The sequence below is a fragment of the Chiloscyllium plagiosum genome, chromosome 41, assembly GCF_004010195.1.
Source record: "Chiloscyllium plagiosum isolate BGI_BamShark_2017 chromosome 41, ASM401019v2, whole genome shotgun sequence".
Taxonomy (NCBI): domain Eukaryota; kingdom Metazoa; phylum Chordata; class Chondrichthyes; order Orectolobiformes; family Hemiscylliidae; genus Chiloscyllium; species Chiloscyllium plagiosum.
This window is the reverse complement of record NC_057750.1, coordinates 12324290-12344973: the sequence shown is the minus strand read 5'-3', so window position 1 is coordinate 12344973 and position 20684 is coordinate 12324290. Positions and strand designations below refer to the sequence as shown.

General features: G+C 40.0%; 1 protein-coding gene across 6 annotated transcripts in view; it reads right to left on the bottom strand.

Annotated features, from left to right (window-relative positions):
- Positions 1-20684, bottom strand: part of LOC122542869 (sodium/calcium exchanger 3-like) — a 386298-nt gene that overhangs the window by 24577 nt on the left and 341037 nt on the right. For 4 of the 6 annotated variants that reach the window (XM_043680974.1, XM_043680972.1, XM_043680975.1 and 1 more), the window contains 4 exons: positions 14657-14760; positions 12962-12979; positions 8381-8505; positions 2631-2730 (listed from right to left, as the gene is read on the bottom strand). In XM_043680974.1, the coding sequence (XP_043536909.1) occupies positions 2631-2730; positions 8381-8505; positions 12962-12979; positions 14657-14760 (347 nt within the window). Of the gene's footprint in view, positions 1-2630; positions 2731-8380; positions 8506-12961; positions 12980-14656; positions 14761-19845; positions 19934-20684 lie in introns of those variants that run through there. The other 2 variants (XM_043680978.1, XM_043680977.1) reach the window with 2 other exon arrangements.

Genomic DNA, 20684 nt, shown 5'->3' with positions numbered 1-20684 from the left:
AATGAGGAAATATTTCTTCTTCCAGTGAGTGGTGAGCCTAATGGAATCTCTGTCACAGCAAGCAGTTGAAGCCAATACACGGAGTTAGATAGTTCTTTGCACTAAAGAGATCAAAAAGTATTGAAAGGAAGTGGGAAAGGTGTTGGTTACCAAGATAAATGAGCATTTCTTAGGGTTGCTACTGCAAGTTGATCACTGAGAGTAATATAAATGTTTTCATATCTTCTATTTTCTTCAGGTTCAGATAACAGTTAAATAATCACTCTAAGCCTTAGGCAATATTATATGAATCAGGTTTGTTGGAGTAGATAGTAAGAACTGTAGATGCTGGAAGTCAGAGTCGAGAAAATGTGGAGCTGGAAAAGCACAACAGGTCAGGCAGCATTGGAGGAGGAGCAGGAGAGTTGACGTTTCGGGTCAGGACCCTTCATCAGGATTGATGAACAGCCCTGACCCAAAATGTCAACTTTCCTGCTCCTCCGCTGCTACCTGAACTACTATGCCTTTCCAACTCCACATTTTATCAACTTGTTAGAAGTAGAGATTTTGAAAATAGCAAGAAGCTGCAATTCCACGTCTCATTAACTTAAACCACAGAACATGACTGCTGAACAAAAGTCATGTTTCACAATGTTCCTAATGTCACAGATAAGCTTATTCCAAATACAGACGTAAGCATGAAGTTCAGCTCATCACACTGAACTTTCAAATTCTTATTTTGATTTCATTAAGGAAGAAGAACTCCAGTACTTGGAAAAATGTCACAAGGCGAAATCTCTCCAGACACTGTATGACATTGACAATGGCAAGAAAGTTAGGAGAATCACGTGACATCAGCAGGAAGGAAATTCCTGTCTTGATATCAAGAGCAACATGTCCCATTTTTCCAACCAAGTGCTGAGTGGGGAGACAAGGTTCTTGTTTGTGAGTGGTGACAGGCCTACTTGCAGACATTAATATCCTCATTATTATGCCATCTTGCCTCTTTCCCACTCTCTCACTCTACTTTTGGCCTCATCCTCAGAGTTACAGGGCCCAGGGAGAAGAAAGCATAGGCAATGACTCTTATTTGGAGCACTACTCAGCTGGGTAATTAGGGATTTAGGGTCTGAGATATACTGTGTAGTCCTGCCATCTTAGTGCAGCTCTTCCCAAGGTATTTCCCTGTATGATACCATTTTAATGCCTCAGAATTCTCCTTGAAGCGTAGCTTTAGCTGCTGTTTGTGGAGGTAGGAGAGTGGTCTTTATCCTTGGCTGCTGGAGCGTGATGGACCTGCAGAAGGCTATTTAGGTCCTCACCATGATATGAACAATGTTCAGCATAGTAGAAATCATTTAAACTGCAGGGTTTTTAAAAATGGAAACCTGCCCTTTCACAGGTATTTTTGCAGCAACCATGTCTCTATCTGCCCATTAGACCACGCATGGTAACAGCAAAAAGTCAAGAGAACTTACAGCTCTTAGTATCCACGCAACAACCATTGCTGGTTTAGAACTTGGAACCCATAATTCCACACTGGTGGTTGCACACCACAGTTTGAACTCCCTGCCTAAGTTCCATCAGCTCTTGACTTCCAATCCTAAAGCCTATATTCCATCCAATGTGTCTGGTGGGATCATGTTTCCATCTACACCTGACCCCTCTTACCCATCGCTACATGCTTTGTTTCTCCTCAGCTTCCTATTTCACTTTCTACTATTTTTTGACTCAGCCAGACAACAACCAAGCTACTTCCTGTCCCCGATCTCTATCCAGTTATACAGAATGCCAGGTCCTAGCTATAAGTGAAAGTAGAGAAACAAAGTGTGTAAAGTAATTAAGTAGGAAGAAGGGGAGAGTGTATTAGGAGTAATTGAAGAATAGATCAGGATGTTGAAGAGAGAATGGATCCTTTAGAATGCTAGCAGTGGTGGGGGATCATGTTTGGTGGTGGCTTCAATTTGGAATTGGCAGAGGATGATTTATTGAACATGGAAGCTGATGAGATAGAAGATGAAGACATAGGAAAATACTGCCGTGGTTCTGGGGTTGAGTTTGTGTGGTGACAGCAGAAGTATAGGAAGTGGAGTGGACATAGTTGAGGGCCCTATCAATTAGAATTTGAGTAGGGAAGGGAGTGAAGCTTGTTTGGTGAAGAAAAAGGCCTATTGAAAGTCCCCATGTGGAAGTTTGTATTATCAGAACAGATGTGATTGAGGAGAAGCAGGGAGAATGGAACAGAGTCTTTAGATGCAACAGGGATGCAAAGATGTGTAGTCGATGTATTGGAGAGAGTCCGTGGACTTCAGTAATTATTGCAAATCAAAGATGCAGGTTTTAAACTGTGTCATAAAGGCAAAAAGTACATAAAGCTTCGCAATATCCATATTTGCACATTGTATGCAAGTATATTATGCATTTTTGTAGATACAATGATATCACGGAAAGCAGAGTGTAATAATGCTTAATTGTTGTGAGTGCTTTAAATTGTTGGATTACAGTGATGGTAAACATCACACATTCACATGTATGCTGTCAAGTGTTTCCATGTGGCTAGAATGATATCAGCATCTTCAGCTAATGGTTAATTAACAATGCACAGCTCTGCTCTAACACTAAGAAATATGGAAATTAAAATGTCATCTCACCAGCACTGACTGTAATGGCCTCCATAAACTGCTCCCGCCATGAGTGCGTACCAATCACCAGTGCCAGGTTTGTCTTTTTGATCAGCTTATCCACAGTGCTCTACCAATTAGAGAAATAGATTTATTAAAACATTCAGATGATATCACAGTAACACGAGAGTGAATGCTTTACTCAACCAAAATATCATTAATTTTTATAGACTTCTGTTAAAAAAGAAACAATCTGGATCAAGCTGGACATAGGGAGCTACAAAAAAAACTGCTGCAAATCAACTGACTCTATAAAAATGCTCAGACATGTTAGATGTTGAAGATGCTTCTACACAAGGGGGAATCTTGAACCACGGATTAGATTCCCTACAGTAAGGAAACAAGCCATTTGGCCCAACAAGTCCACTCCGACCCTCCGAAGAGTAACCCATCCAGACCCAATTCCCTCTGACTAATGCACCTAACACTATGGGCAATTTAGCAATGACCAATTGACCTGATCTGCACATCTTTGGATTGTGGGAGGAAACCCATGCAGATATGGGGAGAAAGTGTAAACTCCACACAGACAGTTGCCTGAGGCTGGAATTGAACCTGGGTCCCTGGTGCTATGAGGCAGCAGTGCTAACCACTGAGCCACCGTGCCGAACTAGGATAAGGGACACTCATTAATAGAAACAGAGTCATCCAGCGTGGAAACAGACATTTTGGTCCAACTCATCCATGCCAACCAGGTCTTCCAAACTAAATTAGTCCTAAATGCCCGTTTGACCCATAGCATTCGAAACCTTCCCCATCCATGTACCTGTCCAAATATCTTTAAATGTTGTAATCGCACCTGCATCTACCACTTCCTCTGGCAGTCATGCCACCCTCTGTATGTGAACATTGCCCCTCGGGTGCCTTTTAAATCTTTCTCCTTTCACCTTAAAATTATGGCCTCTTGTTTTGAACTCCCCTCCCTAGGGAAGAGACCTTTGCTATTGACCATATTATCTATGCCCATCATGATTTATAAACCTCTATAAGGTCACCCCTCAACCTCCTACACTTCAATGAAATAAGTCCCAGCCTATCCAGCCTCTCCTTATAACTCAAACCCTCCAGTCCCAGCAATATCCTTGTAAATCTTTTCTGAATCCTCTCCAATCTCATAATATCCTTCCTATAGCAGGAAGACCAGAACTGGACACAGTCCTCCAAAAGTAGCCTCACCAATGTCTTGTACAACCGCAACATGACGTCCCAACTCCTATACTCAATGGAGAAAGTGAGGACTGCAGATGCTGGAGTTAAGCCCAAAATGTCAACTCTCCTGCTCCTCGGATGCTGCCTGACTTGCTGTGCTTTTCCAGCACCACATTTTTTGACTCCGATCTCCAGCATCTGCAGTTCTCACTTTCTCCTATTGAATGGAGTTTGCACATTCTCCCAGTGTCTGCAGGGTTATCCTTCTGGTGCTCCGGTTTCCTCCCACAGTCCAAAGATGGGCAGATCAGGTGAATTGGCCATGCTAAATTGCCCATAGTGTTAAGTCCATTAGTCAGAGGTAAATGTAGGGTTATAGGGTAGCGGAATGGGTCTGGATGGGTTACTCTTCAGAGGGTCGATGTAGACTTGTTGGGTCAAATGGCCTGTTTCCACACTATAGGGAACTAATCTAAAGAAGGTTTTCTAAGAGAACTGACAGATGGAGTTTAATTTAGATAAATGCAGGGTGTTAAAATGAACTTGAATGGGACTTATACAGTTAATGGTAGGGCCTTGGGGAGTGTTGTTGAACAGAATGACCTAGAGGTTCAGGTACATAGTTCCTTGAAAGTTGCATCACAGGTAGACAAGGTGGTAAAGAGCCATTTGGAATGCTTGCCTTCATTGCTCAGACACTCAATGGTCCCCTTGTACTCTTAGATAACCTTCTTCACTAGGAGAAAGTGAGGACTGCAGATGCTGGAAATCAAAGTCAAAAAGTGTGGTGCTGGAAAAGCACAGCAAATCAGCAGCATCCGAGGAGCAGGAACGTTGACGTTTCAGGCATAAGCTTTTCCAGCGCCACACTTTTTGACTTTAACCTTCTTCACTGTCTACTATACTATCAATGTTGATGTCATCTGCAAAATTACTGACCGTGCTTCAAAGGAATTTCTTCAGAGGGTAGTAAATGTCGGGAATTCGCTACGCAGAAAGCTTTGGATGCTAGATCACTGAAAGTATTTGAAGAATAGGTAGATAGACTTTGAAATATCAGGGAGTTGAGGGCTATGCAGAGCTGGCATAAAAGAAATATTGAGACCCGTGGGAAATAAGCCATGATGTTTTGGACAGCTGGCAAGCTTGAGATAATGCAAAACCTATTTCTGCTCCTATTTTCTATGTTCTTATACCATATCAAGGTTCTTGAATCACCAGGAGTTTGCAAGATCATGGAAGTGTGAGAATTTAAGCTTTGAAGAAGGTCAACATTTGCACACTGCACCTTCCCTGCAATCCTTCCCCTTGTGTAGCAGAAGCTTCCAGCCAGAATGGCAGAGCTTGCAGTCCTTGAGATGATTGGCCTGCACCAACACAGTTGCATAAGGATCTACTGTCTTCCCTTGGCTGCAGTGCCTCATGCATACCTGAGATCTCAGCAGATGGCAGTCAGCCACAATGTACTTTGGCTTCAAGACTTCATGAGATCTCGTTGGAATGTGAAACTGTGAGAACTGCTGATTTATTGGTTATGTGGGAATTGAAGCCAGCAGATCATGATTCTCCATTTATTAGACTCAGAATTAATGGGATGCTTTCTCACTTGGCCAGAAAATCTAAGCTGCAACTCTGTTCCACTCATTTAAATCCCCGCCCGCTACGTGTGTAACCCCTTCAACATCAACAAAGGTTTACACAGTTCATTTGAAAAATCTCTAGAGTGATTCACTGTTCATGTTGGACTTTTCCAATATTAACTTGTCCCATCACACATCAAATCACTCCCTTTTTGTTCCTTCCTCACCAATTTGTTGGCCCTTTTCTCTTCGTCTGGCCCCATTTCTGCCCAGCCCCTTTCTTTCCCAATCCTGTAATTAATTGTAATGCCATGACGACCAGGTGTGCCTTCTCAAAGGTCAGTGAACTATAGATTAATATAGCTGTATGCAGCTTTTAATTTATAATTATTCAAGTTAAAGTAGGTCAGAAGGCAAAATTTTGTTTAAACAGATTAAAGATTAGTTTATTACAAGTCACTACTTGGGTTCATTGGTAATAAATAAAACTATTAACAAGAAGTTGCAAAGTTAAAACAATTGCAGATGAGATTAAGTTTATTTATAAAAAGAAAGTTCCAGTGACTATTTGTGATATACCATTGCAGTTTGTTGCTTGTGTCCCTAGTTGCTGAATCAAAGAGGTTCATGGTTGAAGTCAGATCCAGCAGCTGCAATGGCTTCTGTAGTTGAATAATTGATATTTTCTTGTACCAGTGGAGCAGCGGGATAACAGATTTCATGAGAACAATCTTTGTATTTCATTAGTTCTGTCACTTCAGCACTTTCATACTTCCCTCAATTTCCCTCTGCAGAACAGTTGTTTGGTTTCTGTATACCTTTCTCTTTTTGTCTCCCCTTTATCAAAACTTCCATTTCTGAGTGTGGTTCTCAAAGTCGTCTTCATGGAGGTCTGCACTCTGATGTCCCTAACCAGATTTCTTTTTACATTTCTAAGATCAAACATGGTGGTACAGGTAGACAATCCTTTATCCGAAACCCTCGGGACCAGGAGTCTTTCGGATTTCGGAATATTTTAGATAAAGGATTAAATGACATTTTCATAGTAAAAATTAAAAAAAAGCTACCAATTAGCACACGCACCTGTGATTACTACGAACGCTGAGGCAGAATTGACGCCTGCCAGTGCTGGGCCACATCACTACATCATGCCTGAGTGACGTGGGTCGAGTGGGTGTGGAGTTGAGTTAACTGCTTGCACGCCAAACAACATGATTATTGAGAAAAAAAGTTCAGGAGAAAACTTTGGATTTCTGAGCTTTTCGGATAAAGAATCGTCAACTTGTATATTAATTTTGAGGAATCAAAGTCCACAAAATAAAGAAGTTAATTTTGCTGATTCCTTTTTGAGTTCTTCCTCCCAAATGTTGGTGGCAGGTGCCAGCAGCTCCACCATGCCAAGAACCTCTGTTAAAGCAAGCTGAGGATTATGGATGGGGAGGTACACTGGCATCCCTTCAGTACCCAGGTTTTCTGCACTGCTGTTATGCACCTATAGGTTTGGTCACGGGAACATGCACTGGTATAATTCAGACTAATTCTGTGCACTATTAAACATGCATATTTGCTGACTGATCTTCATGGTGGACCTGAACTGTAGTACACAGAGGGTAACGCATCCCTTCCTGAAGCATAAATACCTCAATAATTGTAATGTTCTGACTAAATGGTGAGCCACTATCCACAATAGTTGGTACAATATTTATTATCAAAGTTTCCAATATATATCAGAGTTGCATGTTGAGAATGATTAAAGGATCATTGGTATGTTGTAACTGGCTGCCGACTGTTCACTAAGATAAAATATATTCTGTTTTCAGATATTCAAAACAAGGCATTCCCATGACTTAATCATTTACCGTGAGGTGAATATCAACTGGTTTGCAATTTAAGATGCTTTTACTCCCAAAGGTATTTTTCTGTGAAATTGTTAGAAAAATCATTTGGTGCTCAAAGAGTTAATTGCATCAGATATATAAATTTTGCTTTGGGACAGCAAGCATTATTAAAGATTGTGATTATGTTCAAATACCAGGTGCTGGCATTTTAGGCTTGTTTCTCATTACTGTCATTTAGCCTGTAGAAAAGGAACCACATTGGGTCAGAATTTGTTGAAAAAATAACAGTATGTGAATAATGTTCCCAGTTATTAATGTGCAAATCGGCCAGAAACCCGTGACAAAAAAGAGGATTGCAAGCTGTTGGATGATTTGCACATTAGGAGTGGCTAGCTTTGCAAAAATGATGTCTTTTGCAAAACCCTTTGCTGAGTGAAGCTCTGCATTTGCACATTAATTGCCAATTAAACTGGCCACAGAAATTAAAGCCTTATTAATGATGTGAGTGCACGTTTAACAATGTGATTATTGTTAATAACAATCAATCAATTTGTCTAACCCTGAAAATGAATATTTAAAAATGTGGAGTATCATTCCTTCATGTAATAAACTACTAGAGCCATTAAAAATATTAAACATACAATAGTCTTACAGTTATTTATCCCACAAGGAGCTGTAAGTTAAAATAGAAAGCCAAGGGCAAAATGGACAATCATGTGAACTTATTTTTCATCCATCAAATGAACTTGTGCCAAGCAAGGCCACTGCAGCAAACAATTTGAAAGGAATTAAGTTACAAAACATGCAGTTTTGAAGAGAAAAAAATGAAGGACATAGTAAAAACACAGATTGGTAGCTTACCAGAGCTGGAAAGACACCTAATGAATTTTATTCCTTCTAAATTAAATGTTCATACCAACATGATATGTCTTTTTATTGGAAGCAACATTTCCAGTGAAGCCAGTAGACAATGTTTGGGTAATGCTCTGAAGTAGACACTGAAACATCACGAGAAAATAATTTCTCTGAGTGCCACTTGATGCTAAAATGATTGAGTGTGGTGGACTACCACAGATGATAAAATGGTTAAGATTTCCACGTGCGATGAAGAAGCAAAATTATAATTTGTCTACAATGTTCTCCACAAGAATACCTTAAATTCATATGATTCTTCAATGATGACCTCCAACTTGGAATGTTCACCCAGGATGGGTTTCCCCATCTCTGCAATACGCCGAGCTTCCTCTTCCTCTGCCGTCAGTTTCCCATTGGATTCATCTGCGCATCAGGAAATGCAGAGTTAGAAATTTCACGGCATGTTCTCAACTTTCCCACTAATTTGCGCATTTCTATGGCTGTGCAGCAGCTTGGAAGGAACTGCATAGGCCTTATTCTGTGTCATCACTCATTGAAAAAAAATCACAATAAAGAAAATGTAAAGGAAATATGCTGTTGAATCTATACTTGGTATCATAGGTCCCTTTTACTGTGCGCTCATCTCAATAAATGGACTAAAAACACTTACTAATAACTAGACACATGTTCTTACCAAAGCCCAGTCTCTCAGATCAAACGAGATAAATGATGATCTAAACATTTTGATCTTGAGGACTAACTACTAAGAGGCATTTTGCATTTGTATCAATGTTTTTTGAGATACAGTTTGAAGTATCCAGCCAAAAGAAATTGAATAGCAAAGATTTTTGTTATTTGACCCTAAGAGATCTTGTGGCACAGTAGTCATGATTTGGAGATGCCGGTGTTGGACTAGGGTGGACAAAGTTAAAAATCACACAACACCAGGTTATAGTCCAACAGGTTTATTCGGAAGCACTAGCTTTTTGAGTGCTGCTCCTTCATCAGGTGCTTGTGGAGTATGGGATCATACGACACAGAATTAATAGCATAAGATTACAGTGTGATGCCACTGAAATGATATATTACCTGGATTGCTTGTTAAGTCTTTCATCTTTTAGAATGACCATGTTAGTTTCGTATGTAAACCCCAGAACTTTTTAAAATATAACATTTTAGTTACATTTAGTTACATGAGGTAAACTGATTTAGGTGATTTTTTTTTAAGTATGCCTCAAGGAATGGATTTAGCATAGATTATATGGATTTAGCATAGATTGTATGGATTTAGCATCGGTTGTATAGATTTGACATCGATTGTATGGATTAGCTGTCGATTGTATGACAATTGATGAAATTCTGCACAAAGCAAAATCACTCCTAGGTTAATTGGATAAATAATTCAATATTAGCCGTCACCTTTAAGCAATAAGCTCTTGACTAATGATTATTATAATCCAGTTCCCTAAAGCCATCTAACCGTCAGGTCCAAGTGAAATTAATCATCAGTGACATTATCTCACTTCAACTTCAATTCATACATGTCTCTGTGTACTGCTGATTTAATTTCAAATGGTCATTTGTTGAATTGATTTGAGATAATCCCAAAAATATCACATTATTCTGATAAAATATAAAGTTTGTGAGAAGATTTGTAGCTCAGGTGCTCATTGTTGTGGTTCTGTTCGCCAAGCTGGGAATTTGTGTTGCAGACATTTCGTCCCCTGTCTAGGTGACATCCTCAGTGCTTGGGAGCCTCCTGTGAAGCGCTTCTGTGATCTTTCCTCCGGCATTTGTAGTGGTTTGAATCTGCCGCTTCCAGTTGTCAGTTCCAGCTGTCCGTTGCAGTGACCGGTATATTGGGTCTAGATCGATGTGCTTATTGATTGAATCTGTGGATGAGTGCCATGCCTCTAGGAATTCCCTGGCTGTTCTCTGTTTGGCTTGTCCTATAATAGTAGTGTTGTCCCAGTCGAATTCATGTTGCTTGTCATCTGCGTGTGAGGTTACTAAGGATAGCTGGTCGTGTCGTTTCGTGGCTAGTTGGTGTTCATGGATGCGGATCGTTAGCTGTCTTCCTGTTTGTCCTATGTAGTGTTTTGTGCAGTCCTTGCATGGGATTTTGTACACTACATTGGTTTTGCTCATGCTGAGTATTGGGGTCCTTCGTTCTGGTGAGTTGTTGTCTTAGAGTAGCTGTTGGTTTGTGTGCTGTTATGAGTCCCAGTGGTCGCAGTAGTCTGGCTGTCAGCTCTTGATGTATGGTAGTGTGGCTAGTCCTTTGGGTTCCTATGGCAATAATTAGATTACTTACAGTGTGGAAACAGGCCCTTCGGCCCAACAAGTCCACATCGACCCGCCGAAGTCTCGTCAGTAGCAACTAACCCCAGATTTGTCTTCAAGCCCCTTCTTTCCTCTGACTAAGTAAGTCTCTGTGATATCAAAGTTAGTGGTGCTTACTGCATTCAATCAAGCAGTAACATTTTTAGATTTACTGACAACCGGAAGCGGCAGATTCAAACCACTACAAATGCCGGAGGAAAGATCACAGAAGCGCTTCACACGAGGCTCCCAAGCACTGAGGATGTCACTTAGACAGGGGACGAAACGTCTGCAACACAAATTCCCAGCTCGGCGAACAGAACCACAACGATAAAATATAAGATCTTGAATCATGCTTTGGTACTGCACCACTGGTGCAGGCTGATGTTGGAATATCGTACCACAGTTACTTACTGATATATCTGGCATACTCTACCACAAATTAGAGTCATTCCAAACGCCGTAAAACAAATAGTGATTCATTCTGGATAATGTTTCACATTTGCTGACTCAAAACACAAAGACAACTGACATCATTCACATTGTAGATGGAAACATGAAATTACATAGATATAGATTGTGTGAATGGGCAAAACTGTGGCAAATGGATTTCAATGTAGGCAAATGTGAGTCATTCACTTCGGACCAAAAAAAGGAGAGTACAGAGTATTTTCTAAATGATGAAATGCTAGAAACAATAGAGGTCCAAAGAGACTTGGGAGTCAGGGTACATAAACAATTAAAATGTCTTGCACAGCTGTGGAAAATGATCAAGAAGGCTAATGGATCACTGACCTTTATATCTAGAGAACCAGAATATAAGGGGGCGCGGGAGACGTGGGGTAGAAGTTCTGTTTCAGATGCATAATGCTTTTGTTGGACTACATGGGGAATATCATAAGCACACATTAGATTGCTGGTCTTAAAGAAGTGCAGTATAGGTTTACCAGATACCTCGACTCCAGAGATTAATTAAGTTAATTGTCTATTCTAGGGTTACCACCTTTGCTAACGTGTGCTGGGATATTGAATTACATTTGATAACTCAAGCCTGGACTGATTAATGTAAATTATCTCCTATTATTTATCTTATCATAACTGTCAACTTAAAGATCTCTATCAGGTCATTGTTTAACATGCTTAGCTGCAGGTTATAAAAATAATAACTTGTCAACTCAGGTGCTCAATTTCAGACTTGGTGTGTAGTGGTTGGGTAATGGGTTTAACATATTTTAAATAATTAAAACAAGAATGCTTCCTCTTAGCTAGTAACAGAGAGACACCCTGATTTAGCTGATAAACAAGGAAAGGCCTAGAAGTAGAGGACATTGCTTTTCACTCAATGGCTTATTAATTATTTCTCTATTACTCAATTCAATTATACATATACATTCTAAAGCATAAAACCATTGTTAATGACAGGAAATCAATAAGTATCGGTCAATGCTTCCCAAACTTTTTCCCACTGTGACTCCATTTTGAGGATTGAAAAGTATCATGACTCTTCAGTGGGAACTGTAAGAGCAGAGTGGGTAGTACTGTGAGAGTAGGGATCTATTCTATCAAGAGCACAGCTGTTGTAGCCCACAGTGGACATTGCTGCCTTAGTGCTTGAGACCCCAAAATTTCAGTTTATGACCCCACTTTGGATCCTGACCCCCATTTGGGGAGCTCCAGTATACACCAATAAAAAGATTATATACCAGTACTAAATAGCCTCTGCCAGTTAAAATATTTACCACCAAACTTTCCTGATCTTTGTCCCCTTGAGGAATTCCAATTCTTTACTCAAAAACATCAGGGAAAGTAAGCAACGAAACATTATGCCATGTCTCTTCCACTTAATGATCGCCAAAGCTGCCCCGAGGAAGTGGAATTGACTCATCATTCACACAAAGATGAGATGGGAAAACTAAGGCATTCTTAACTGGCACCCTTTACTTCAATTATGTGTTCATGTGGTCAAGGAGTTCTCAAAAGCAGCCTATCCCTTCCCAAGAAGCTAAAGCAGAGAGCTGTTGACAGGATACTCCTCTAATCCAAAGTCTTATAAGTTCCAGCTCCTGAAGATAACTGATCATTTTGTTTATATCTCATGGCTTGAGGACCTTCCAGCCCACCCTGTAGCACCAGCAGTCAGAAGGGAGGATCCAAAGCCTATGGACATGAATGCATCACTAAACTTCTAAAAGCTGCTGCTGGCAGCAATTTGTGCCTGCACTGGAAGTGCCCATGTTACTAACCACTAAAATATTGTAGCTTATTCTGGAGAATTGCGGCATCATTTCAGCATATCGCATATGTTCAATATTCAGCTAGAGGGAGCCAAGTTGAAAAAAATCAATTTGAAGTCAATTCTGATAACTGAACTCAGGATTTCTTCTAAAACGGTTGCTACAACATTATATACTGACTCAACAAGGCTTGTATCTAGCAGATAGTTGTTCCTGTTCACTGGGAGTATTCCTGAACACAGATTGGAGAAGAGGGCAGGAGCAGCTTGAGCCCGCTAACCCCATAATGAAGGGAACCATGTTAGTAGAAACTGACATCTTACCATCAGCCAATAAGAGAGCTGCAGAGAGAGAAAAAAAGAGTGAAATCCAATGAAATGGTAGCTGAAGACACTGGTTACTGTACACAATGAAACAATCTGATCCAGGATGAAAACACCTAAACTTTCACATAACAACTACAAGAAAAACCTCTGCAAATTGTTAAACACTGAATATAATGTGGTTCCAGAGAAATGTGCTTTCTCCACCTAAATTACTGTTTACATTAAATTTCTTTTTATTTATTCATGGGATGTGGCTGTTGCAGGCTAAGCTAGCTTTTATTGCCTTCCATAATTGCCTGGAGAAGGTGATGGTGAGCCACCCTCTTAAATTACTGTAGTCCTTGGAATGAAGAGACACCCACAGTGCCACAAAGGAGGGACTTCCAGGATTTGTAGTTGTATCAAACCATCACAAAGTTTTCATTAATACTAAGAAGCTCAGGCAAGTTCTATGATTTGACTATGTTGTAGGTTAAGATTGGCTGCATTACAAATGTTATTCAGTACGGAACCCCAGAAATCCTGGCTTTACTCACTGTAAGAAGCTGTTCAGCATTGGCATTGCATTCAGAAAAGCTGTGCCCCCTCCATGTAACTTGTGCCAATCTGTTGAAACAGTACTTCAGCAAATATAGCAGTCCCAATTATTCCATAATAGAAATGTTATCCAATTTGACAATTAGTATAAAGTTAAAAAAAAATCTAAATGTAGGAAAACTGGGTAAGATAATGACTGGAAAACATGTACTGATATCTGAACACAGTGAAACTGTATGGGAGAGATGGTGGCATAATGGTTATGGTACTGGGCTAGAAATCCATGGGCCTAAGATTACTGGATACTGGGTTTTAATCCTATCACAGTACTTTGTAGAATTTAAGTTCAGTTAGTGAGCCATGGAGTTATAAAGCTAGTCTCTGTAATGGTTACCATGACAACTATCATTTACTGTTGTAAAATACTCATCTGGTTCACTAATGCCCTTTAGGGAAGGAAATCTGCCATCCTTATCAGGTCTTGCCTATCTATGATTCACATCAACAACACGGTGGTTGACTCAGAAATACCGAGCAAGTTTCTCAGTTCAAGGACAATTAGGGATAAGAAACCAATGTTGCCCTTGCCAGTAACAGCCATGTCCCAAGAAGAAGAACTGTGATTGTATTAACATTCAAATCACTTTGCTTCCACATAACAATCCTAAGAATTTCAATAATTTGCATGTCATTTCACAGTGATTGTCTTATACCACAAGACAACATGCCAAATGAATGGCACTGAATCCTGTAAAACAGACACAACAGTGTAACTGAAAGCCTTACATTGAGGATGATGTGTGCAACAAGTAGTTGAGGGCCTTAGCTGAAGGGATGTAACAGAAAGTGCAAAAAATGAAGATGCAGGTGTAAAAGATGACATTGCAGCCAGGCCTCATTCTGAGAGCATGTAACAATGTGTTATAACTGAGAGCCTTGTAATGAAAGTGTGTAACAGAGCATTAAATTGAGAGATTTTCAATTATAATTAGTGTAGCAGAGACACCTTTAGAACTTACAGCCTAACCACAGAGGAGGAGTATGTAACAGAGAGAAGTTTATAATGGAGTTCCTTTCAACAAAGGTTCAGTGGTTCATAGCAGAGCCCTTAATATATATATACATATTGGATTACGGTTTCTCCCTTATGCAAACCTGAAATGCCACGTTTCATCCATCTTGGTTTCTCCAGGACAACAAAAAAGTTTTCCTGCTTTTCGTACTCTTCATCATCCACAATCTTCACCTGGATTGTTTTCCTGCAGAGAAAGAAAACAAATCAAAAACCTATTGAGGATAAGAACCAATCTGTAAGAGTGGTTGTAATCTGACAATGTCTGAAGCCTTAGTGGTGGCTGGTTCTTCACAAACTCTACTGGAGGAGATGCAGTGAATAGTTGAGAAGAAAGTGAAACATGTAGGACACCAGCCTCAGGGACTGTAGGTAGCTGGTTTGCACGAGAACAATGTGATATTTGCAGCAGTTACCTGACAAACTGGTATTCCATCTTAAACTGTGCAGCTTAGTTTACCTTGGCCCTTACCTGCTGTAGTTCAGTCATAGGGAGTTAATGATGCTGAAATAGCAGACACCTTTAACTGCTTTTAAAGTGCCAATTCTTCATCATTTCCAAATAGGGAGGGAAGTCTGTTTGCTCTTCTTTTGTTTTCCCTTTCTAGTTGAATGTCAGTAATTCTTTGATAGACAAGGAAATTGGGCGTTATGAGAGCAAACCGTACAGTTAAGACCAGATTAACCATGATCTCATGGAATGGTGGAGAGGGCTTGATGGGCTAAATGGCCTAATCCTGTTCTTATGTCCTATGATCATAGAATTGAATCCTATCATTTCAAGAGCAATTGCTGCAAACAAACAGTGATCACTAGTGTCCTCTTTATTTCAGTCAAATTATTAATGCTCACTGTGGGAATGTCCTTCTTTTCTAATCTCAGGGAACACATTCTGCAGACAGTGTAGGCATCATTGACTTTTGTTATAGTAGCACTATGTAATTAGCATGGCGGTGATTGTTAATTGAAAATGATTTGTGTATACACACAAAACCTTCTCATTCCAATTCCACCCAACAAAGAGACACCTGAAAACTTTAGGAAAATAACTCATCCGCATGAACATTAATCTACCGTAGCAGGAAAATTTTCATTTCTATAATGAACTCCCAGGAAAGTGTTATTAAATGGAGGAGAGCACATTGTGATGAATTACACATTAGTCCATCAACAGCAAATTGGGAGCCAGCCATAGAGACTTGATGCTTAACCTATCTGTGCGAGAATTAGTTCTAAAATGAAACCACCATTAGGCTTTATGAGATCATTTGATGATATTGAGAAGCATTGGTCCCTGCACTGAAGCTAAGATCTCACATTCAGATGAAACAAGAAGTGAGAACCTATTAACCCACATTCACCAGGCTTTCGGCCTCAATTTCACAAAGATTACATGTTCTGTCCTCCCTCTTCACCTCTCACATGATAATCATTAAGCGTGAAAGGTTACTGCTTGAGATCCTGGGACATGGCAGCTCAATCTCAATGGATATGGAGTTGCTGTAACTACTTAAGATTAATTTCTTTTTGTCAAACTGAAGTCTGTAAAAACATCTTGTAGAGTAATGCTAACACTTGAGATTAATCCTTTTCTTTTCTCTATGAACTCTGTACTCATGACTAAATGAAACAAGACAGAATCTAAACATTTTCCCTTGACATTGAATGGCATTGCCATCACTAAAGATCCCACTACCAATATCCTAATGATTGCTAAGAAACCAGAAAATGAATTGGACCACGCTTATAAATACTGTACCAACAAGAGCATGTCAGAGGCTAAGTAACTCACCTCCAAATTCCAGAAGTGTGTTATCCAACTATAAGCCACATATCATGAGTGTGTTGGAATAATATCTACTTTTTGAATGAATACAGCCCTAATAAAACTCAAAACCATCAAGGGCAAAGCAGCCCACTTCATCATGATTGTATTTATCAGCTTAGAACGTTCATTCCCTCCACTATATATGCTCCACTTTGGGAGAAAAATGTGCTATAAACAAGATTCACTGCAGCAATTCATCAAGCCTCCTAAGACAGCACTTTCCAAATCCATGAGCTGTACCACCTAGAAGGGTTATGGCAACTGATGCATGTGAGCACTAAGATCTGCAAGTTCCCTTCCAAGCCACACACCATTCTGACTTCGAATATATTGCCATTCCCTCACTGTCTCCATTGAAAATTCTATAACTCCCTCCAAAACTAAACTGTGGGTATACCTATACCACACGGACTGCAGCAATTCAAGGTGACTCATCACCATTTTTTCTAGAGCAACCAGAGATAGGCAACAACTATAGCCAGTTAGCAAGGCCAATATCCTATGAATGATTAAATATCAAATAAATGGTTATTAGTAAAATCAAAAGTATTTGTAATGTTGCTAGTGGTCTATGGCTATAATCACAAGATGCTGAATTACTAAAAGTCAGTGTAAATAAGCCCTACAACTACAGTCTATAAATTTTTGGAGCAAATTAGTGCAGATGCTGGAATCTACTAAAGACAAAAAATGCTGGAAATCACAGCAGGTCAGGCAGCATACAGAAAGAGAGAGCAAGCTAACGACTCTTCATCAGAGCTGACATGAAGTGTAGAAGGGCCAGTATTTATACACTAAATGTGTACTTTACCATCATTCTAAAGGCTTTTATCTTCTGAAGCACAGATCGGAAGAAAGTTTTTCATTCATACACCCCTTTCATAACTTCAATTTGTCCCATACCTTTACAGCTTAATAGTTACCTTTGGAACGTTGTCAGTGTTTTATTTGAGGAAATACAGCAGTAAGTATCAAGCTCTGGCAAAGTCAGAATAACAAACTAATTTGCTTGATGGTTACCTGTTGTCCAGGATATTAGATTACTTACAGGGTGGAAACAGGCCCTTCGGCCCAACAAGTCCACACCGACCCGCAACCCACCCAGACCCATTCCCCTACACCTAACACTACCAGCAATTTAGCATGGCCAATTCACCTAACCTGCACATTTTTGGACTGGGAGGAAACCCACACAGACACAGGGAGAATGTGCAAACTCCACACAGACAGTTGCCTGAGGCGGGATTTGAACCCGGGTCTCTGGCACTGTGAGGCAGCGGTGCTAACCACTGTGCCACCATGCCGTCTACTAATTGTGGAGAACTCCCTTGCTCTTTTACAAAGCTAAAGTACTGCAGATGCTGCAAATCTGAAATAACTCAGAAAATGTTGGAGAAATGCAGCAGGCGTGGCAACATGTAAAGTGTGAAAAACAGAGTCAACGTTCCAACTCAGATGTAACTCTTCTTCGTAACTCCTCTGCCTTTCTTTAAAATAATACCATGGAGTCCATTTTACTTCTAGTCTAGAATTAAGAAAGAGATTTGAGGAGATAACAGTTCCAAAAATTGACTCCTCTGCCAGCACAGCACTCCGTCAGTCTTGCAATAGACATCAGCCTTAGTTTTGTACAACAATCTCTCTAGTGGATTTGAACACCTGACCATCTATTTAAGAGGCATTAGCACTCTACTGTGCCACAGTTGACATATCTGCAAGTGGTAACCATCACATCCAATACAAGGGAAAGTCAAGTTCCTCTCTAAGCCACACCACCCTAACTTGGATTTATTTCACTGGTCACTGGGTCAAAGTGTGGAACTCCCTTCCTCATAGCACTGTGGCTGTTCCTACTGATAAAGGTTAAGCCTTACTGGGATAGCAGCTGGAAATCAAGCCAAGTTGTCACAAAAGTTAAAGATTTTTTAAAAACCCCCAATTTACTTTTCATCTTAGTCCCAGATTAAAAAGAGCATGGATCAGGCTTCTGTACTTAAAGGAATAACTATTCAATACGAGTAAATTGGACTTTAGCTACAGATAATCAGTTATGAACCATCGATATATAACTAATTAAACTCACAAGAGTTCGGATCATGTTTCATTGTCCTCTCAGTTTCAGTTTATCTAATCTTCCTTGAGGTAGACCAAATCTGGAAATGATGTCCTTTTTTTTGTCTGTTGTCACACCTCACTATGGCAGCGGAATAGAAATAAATCCCACTATTCCCAGAATCACCCAAAAAATAAAGATTTGTGGGAATCTTCTCCCCATGGCAGACGTGTGTTAGACCAGAGAGCGTAAGTTAAGGTGAACAGTAAGTGGTTTAGAGAAGATCTGAGGAAAAGTTTTTTTTAAGCAAGTGGGTTGTAGAAATATGGAACACCATGCCCGAGAGGGAGGTGGAGGCTCATACTCTCACAACATTTAAGAAGCATCTGGACAAGCACTTAAAATGCCAGGGCAAAGTGCACTATGGACCACATGTAGGTAAATTGGATTAGTTTCTTTTGGTGTTTCTCGTTCAATATAAACGAAATGGGCCAAAGGATTTGTTTCTGTGCTATATGATTCCTTGATGCTATGATTTGAGGTAGAAAGTATTTAACTTGCATGAGGGGAACAAATATGCAATTATTACTTTTCCTAAAGTTTATTAAACTTTAACAGATTTAAGCAAAAGAATAAAACATTAGTTGCTTAAAAAAAAGAAACAAAATTAATTTTGAAATATTCTTTTTAATTGGATCATTTTAAAATGATGGTTTAGCAGTTTACCACACCTGCAGTCCCTGGTTTGTTCAATCTATCCTATATATAGACATTCAATGCAACCATTATATCTAGCCTTATATCAGGCATTAGTTTGTTTCCAATTCCAAATTTTGTCTCATATCATTAAATGATAGTTACACATTTATTAAAACACAGTGTATCGCACTCATGGCCCACGCACAGACTTGATGATTGGATTCAAAGGAGTCTGTTGTCATAGAGGCAAGGTTATTGTCTTATTTCGCAGAGAATGACAGCATAAACATTTAATCTTGAAAACTTAACAGGCTGAGGAAATATGGATTTTTTTTAATGGTAACGTTTAGATATTACAACCTTGTTTTGGTGAATTTCAGCATGACACTGTAAGTAATCTAATCTAAAAAAAAATCCCCTGCTAGTTCACTATAATCTCAATGGGTGAGTTTAGAGATAGAACAACAACAGACAGGGAGAGGAGACAGACAAGGAGAGGGGAGGAAAGAACAGACAGAGCACTAGAATGGAGGGACAGAGAGGGGGGCAGCGGGAGAAGAGGGGCAAATAGAAAGGGAAGGATAGAGAGCAGAGAGGCAGAAAGCGAGAGCTTTCAAAGTTACAGCAAATCACTAAGTGAAAACTCAAATCTCAAGTTGCTTTAAATATGCACGTATAGCTTTTTGAATTACCATGATTCATAACTTGACCCCCTCCATTTGTACATCTGTCCACTTTATTCGAGAATGACTCTGACCTTGTGTCTATCCTATGTCTTTCCAAAGTGATCCCGATATGCAAAATAGCACACTGTGATGCAGCATGAGCTTTAAAATAGCATATGTTGATATCTCACTCGGAGATGGCTGGCTGGTTGTATACTGTTGGAGCATGGCCATAGATGGCAGGAGATGAAGATGACCCATCATACCAGACTGCACGCCCACGCTGTTTGGCAGCTACTTAGAGAGCAGCTTTGGTGTCCCCTGGATCTGTGATCTGACAGGAGTTAATACAGAAGCAGAATATATTCAAAATGTCTACTAAAGCTGCTTAAAAAGTTGCCAAGAAAATGTCACTGCAATTCTGCGGAAGGGATTTCGGCTCATGCAGAATTCCAAAAGGCATTCCATGTTTCTTTAAGGGCAGCTCGAGACCAATGAAGTAGGATTGAGGGATTCCCTTGCAAAAAGAAAATACCATTGCTTTGACAACATCAGGAGATCAGGTTTAAAATTAAAGAAAAATGGAAATAGGCATAATAAGGGAAGGTAAAAACAATGACTGCAGATGCTGGAAACCAGATTCTGGATCAATGGTGCTGGAAGAGCACAGCAATTCAGGCAGCATCGAGGAGCTTCAGCAAAATCGACGTTTCGGGCAAAAGCCCTTCATCAGGAATAAAGGCAGAGAGCCTGAAGCGTGGAGAGATAAGCTAGGGGAGGGTGGGGGTGGGGAGAGAGTAGCATAGAGTACAATGGGTGAGTGGGGAGGAGATGAAGGTGATAGGTCAGGGAGGAGAGGGTGGAGT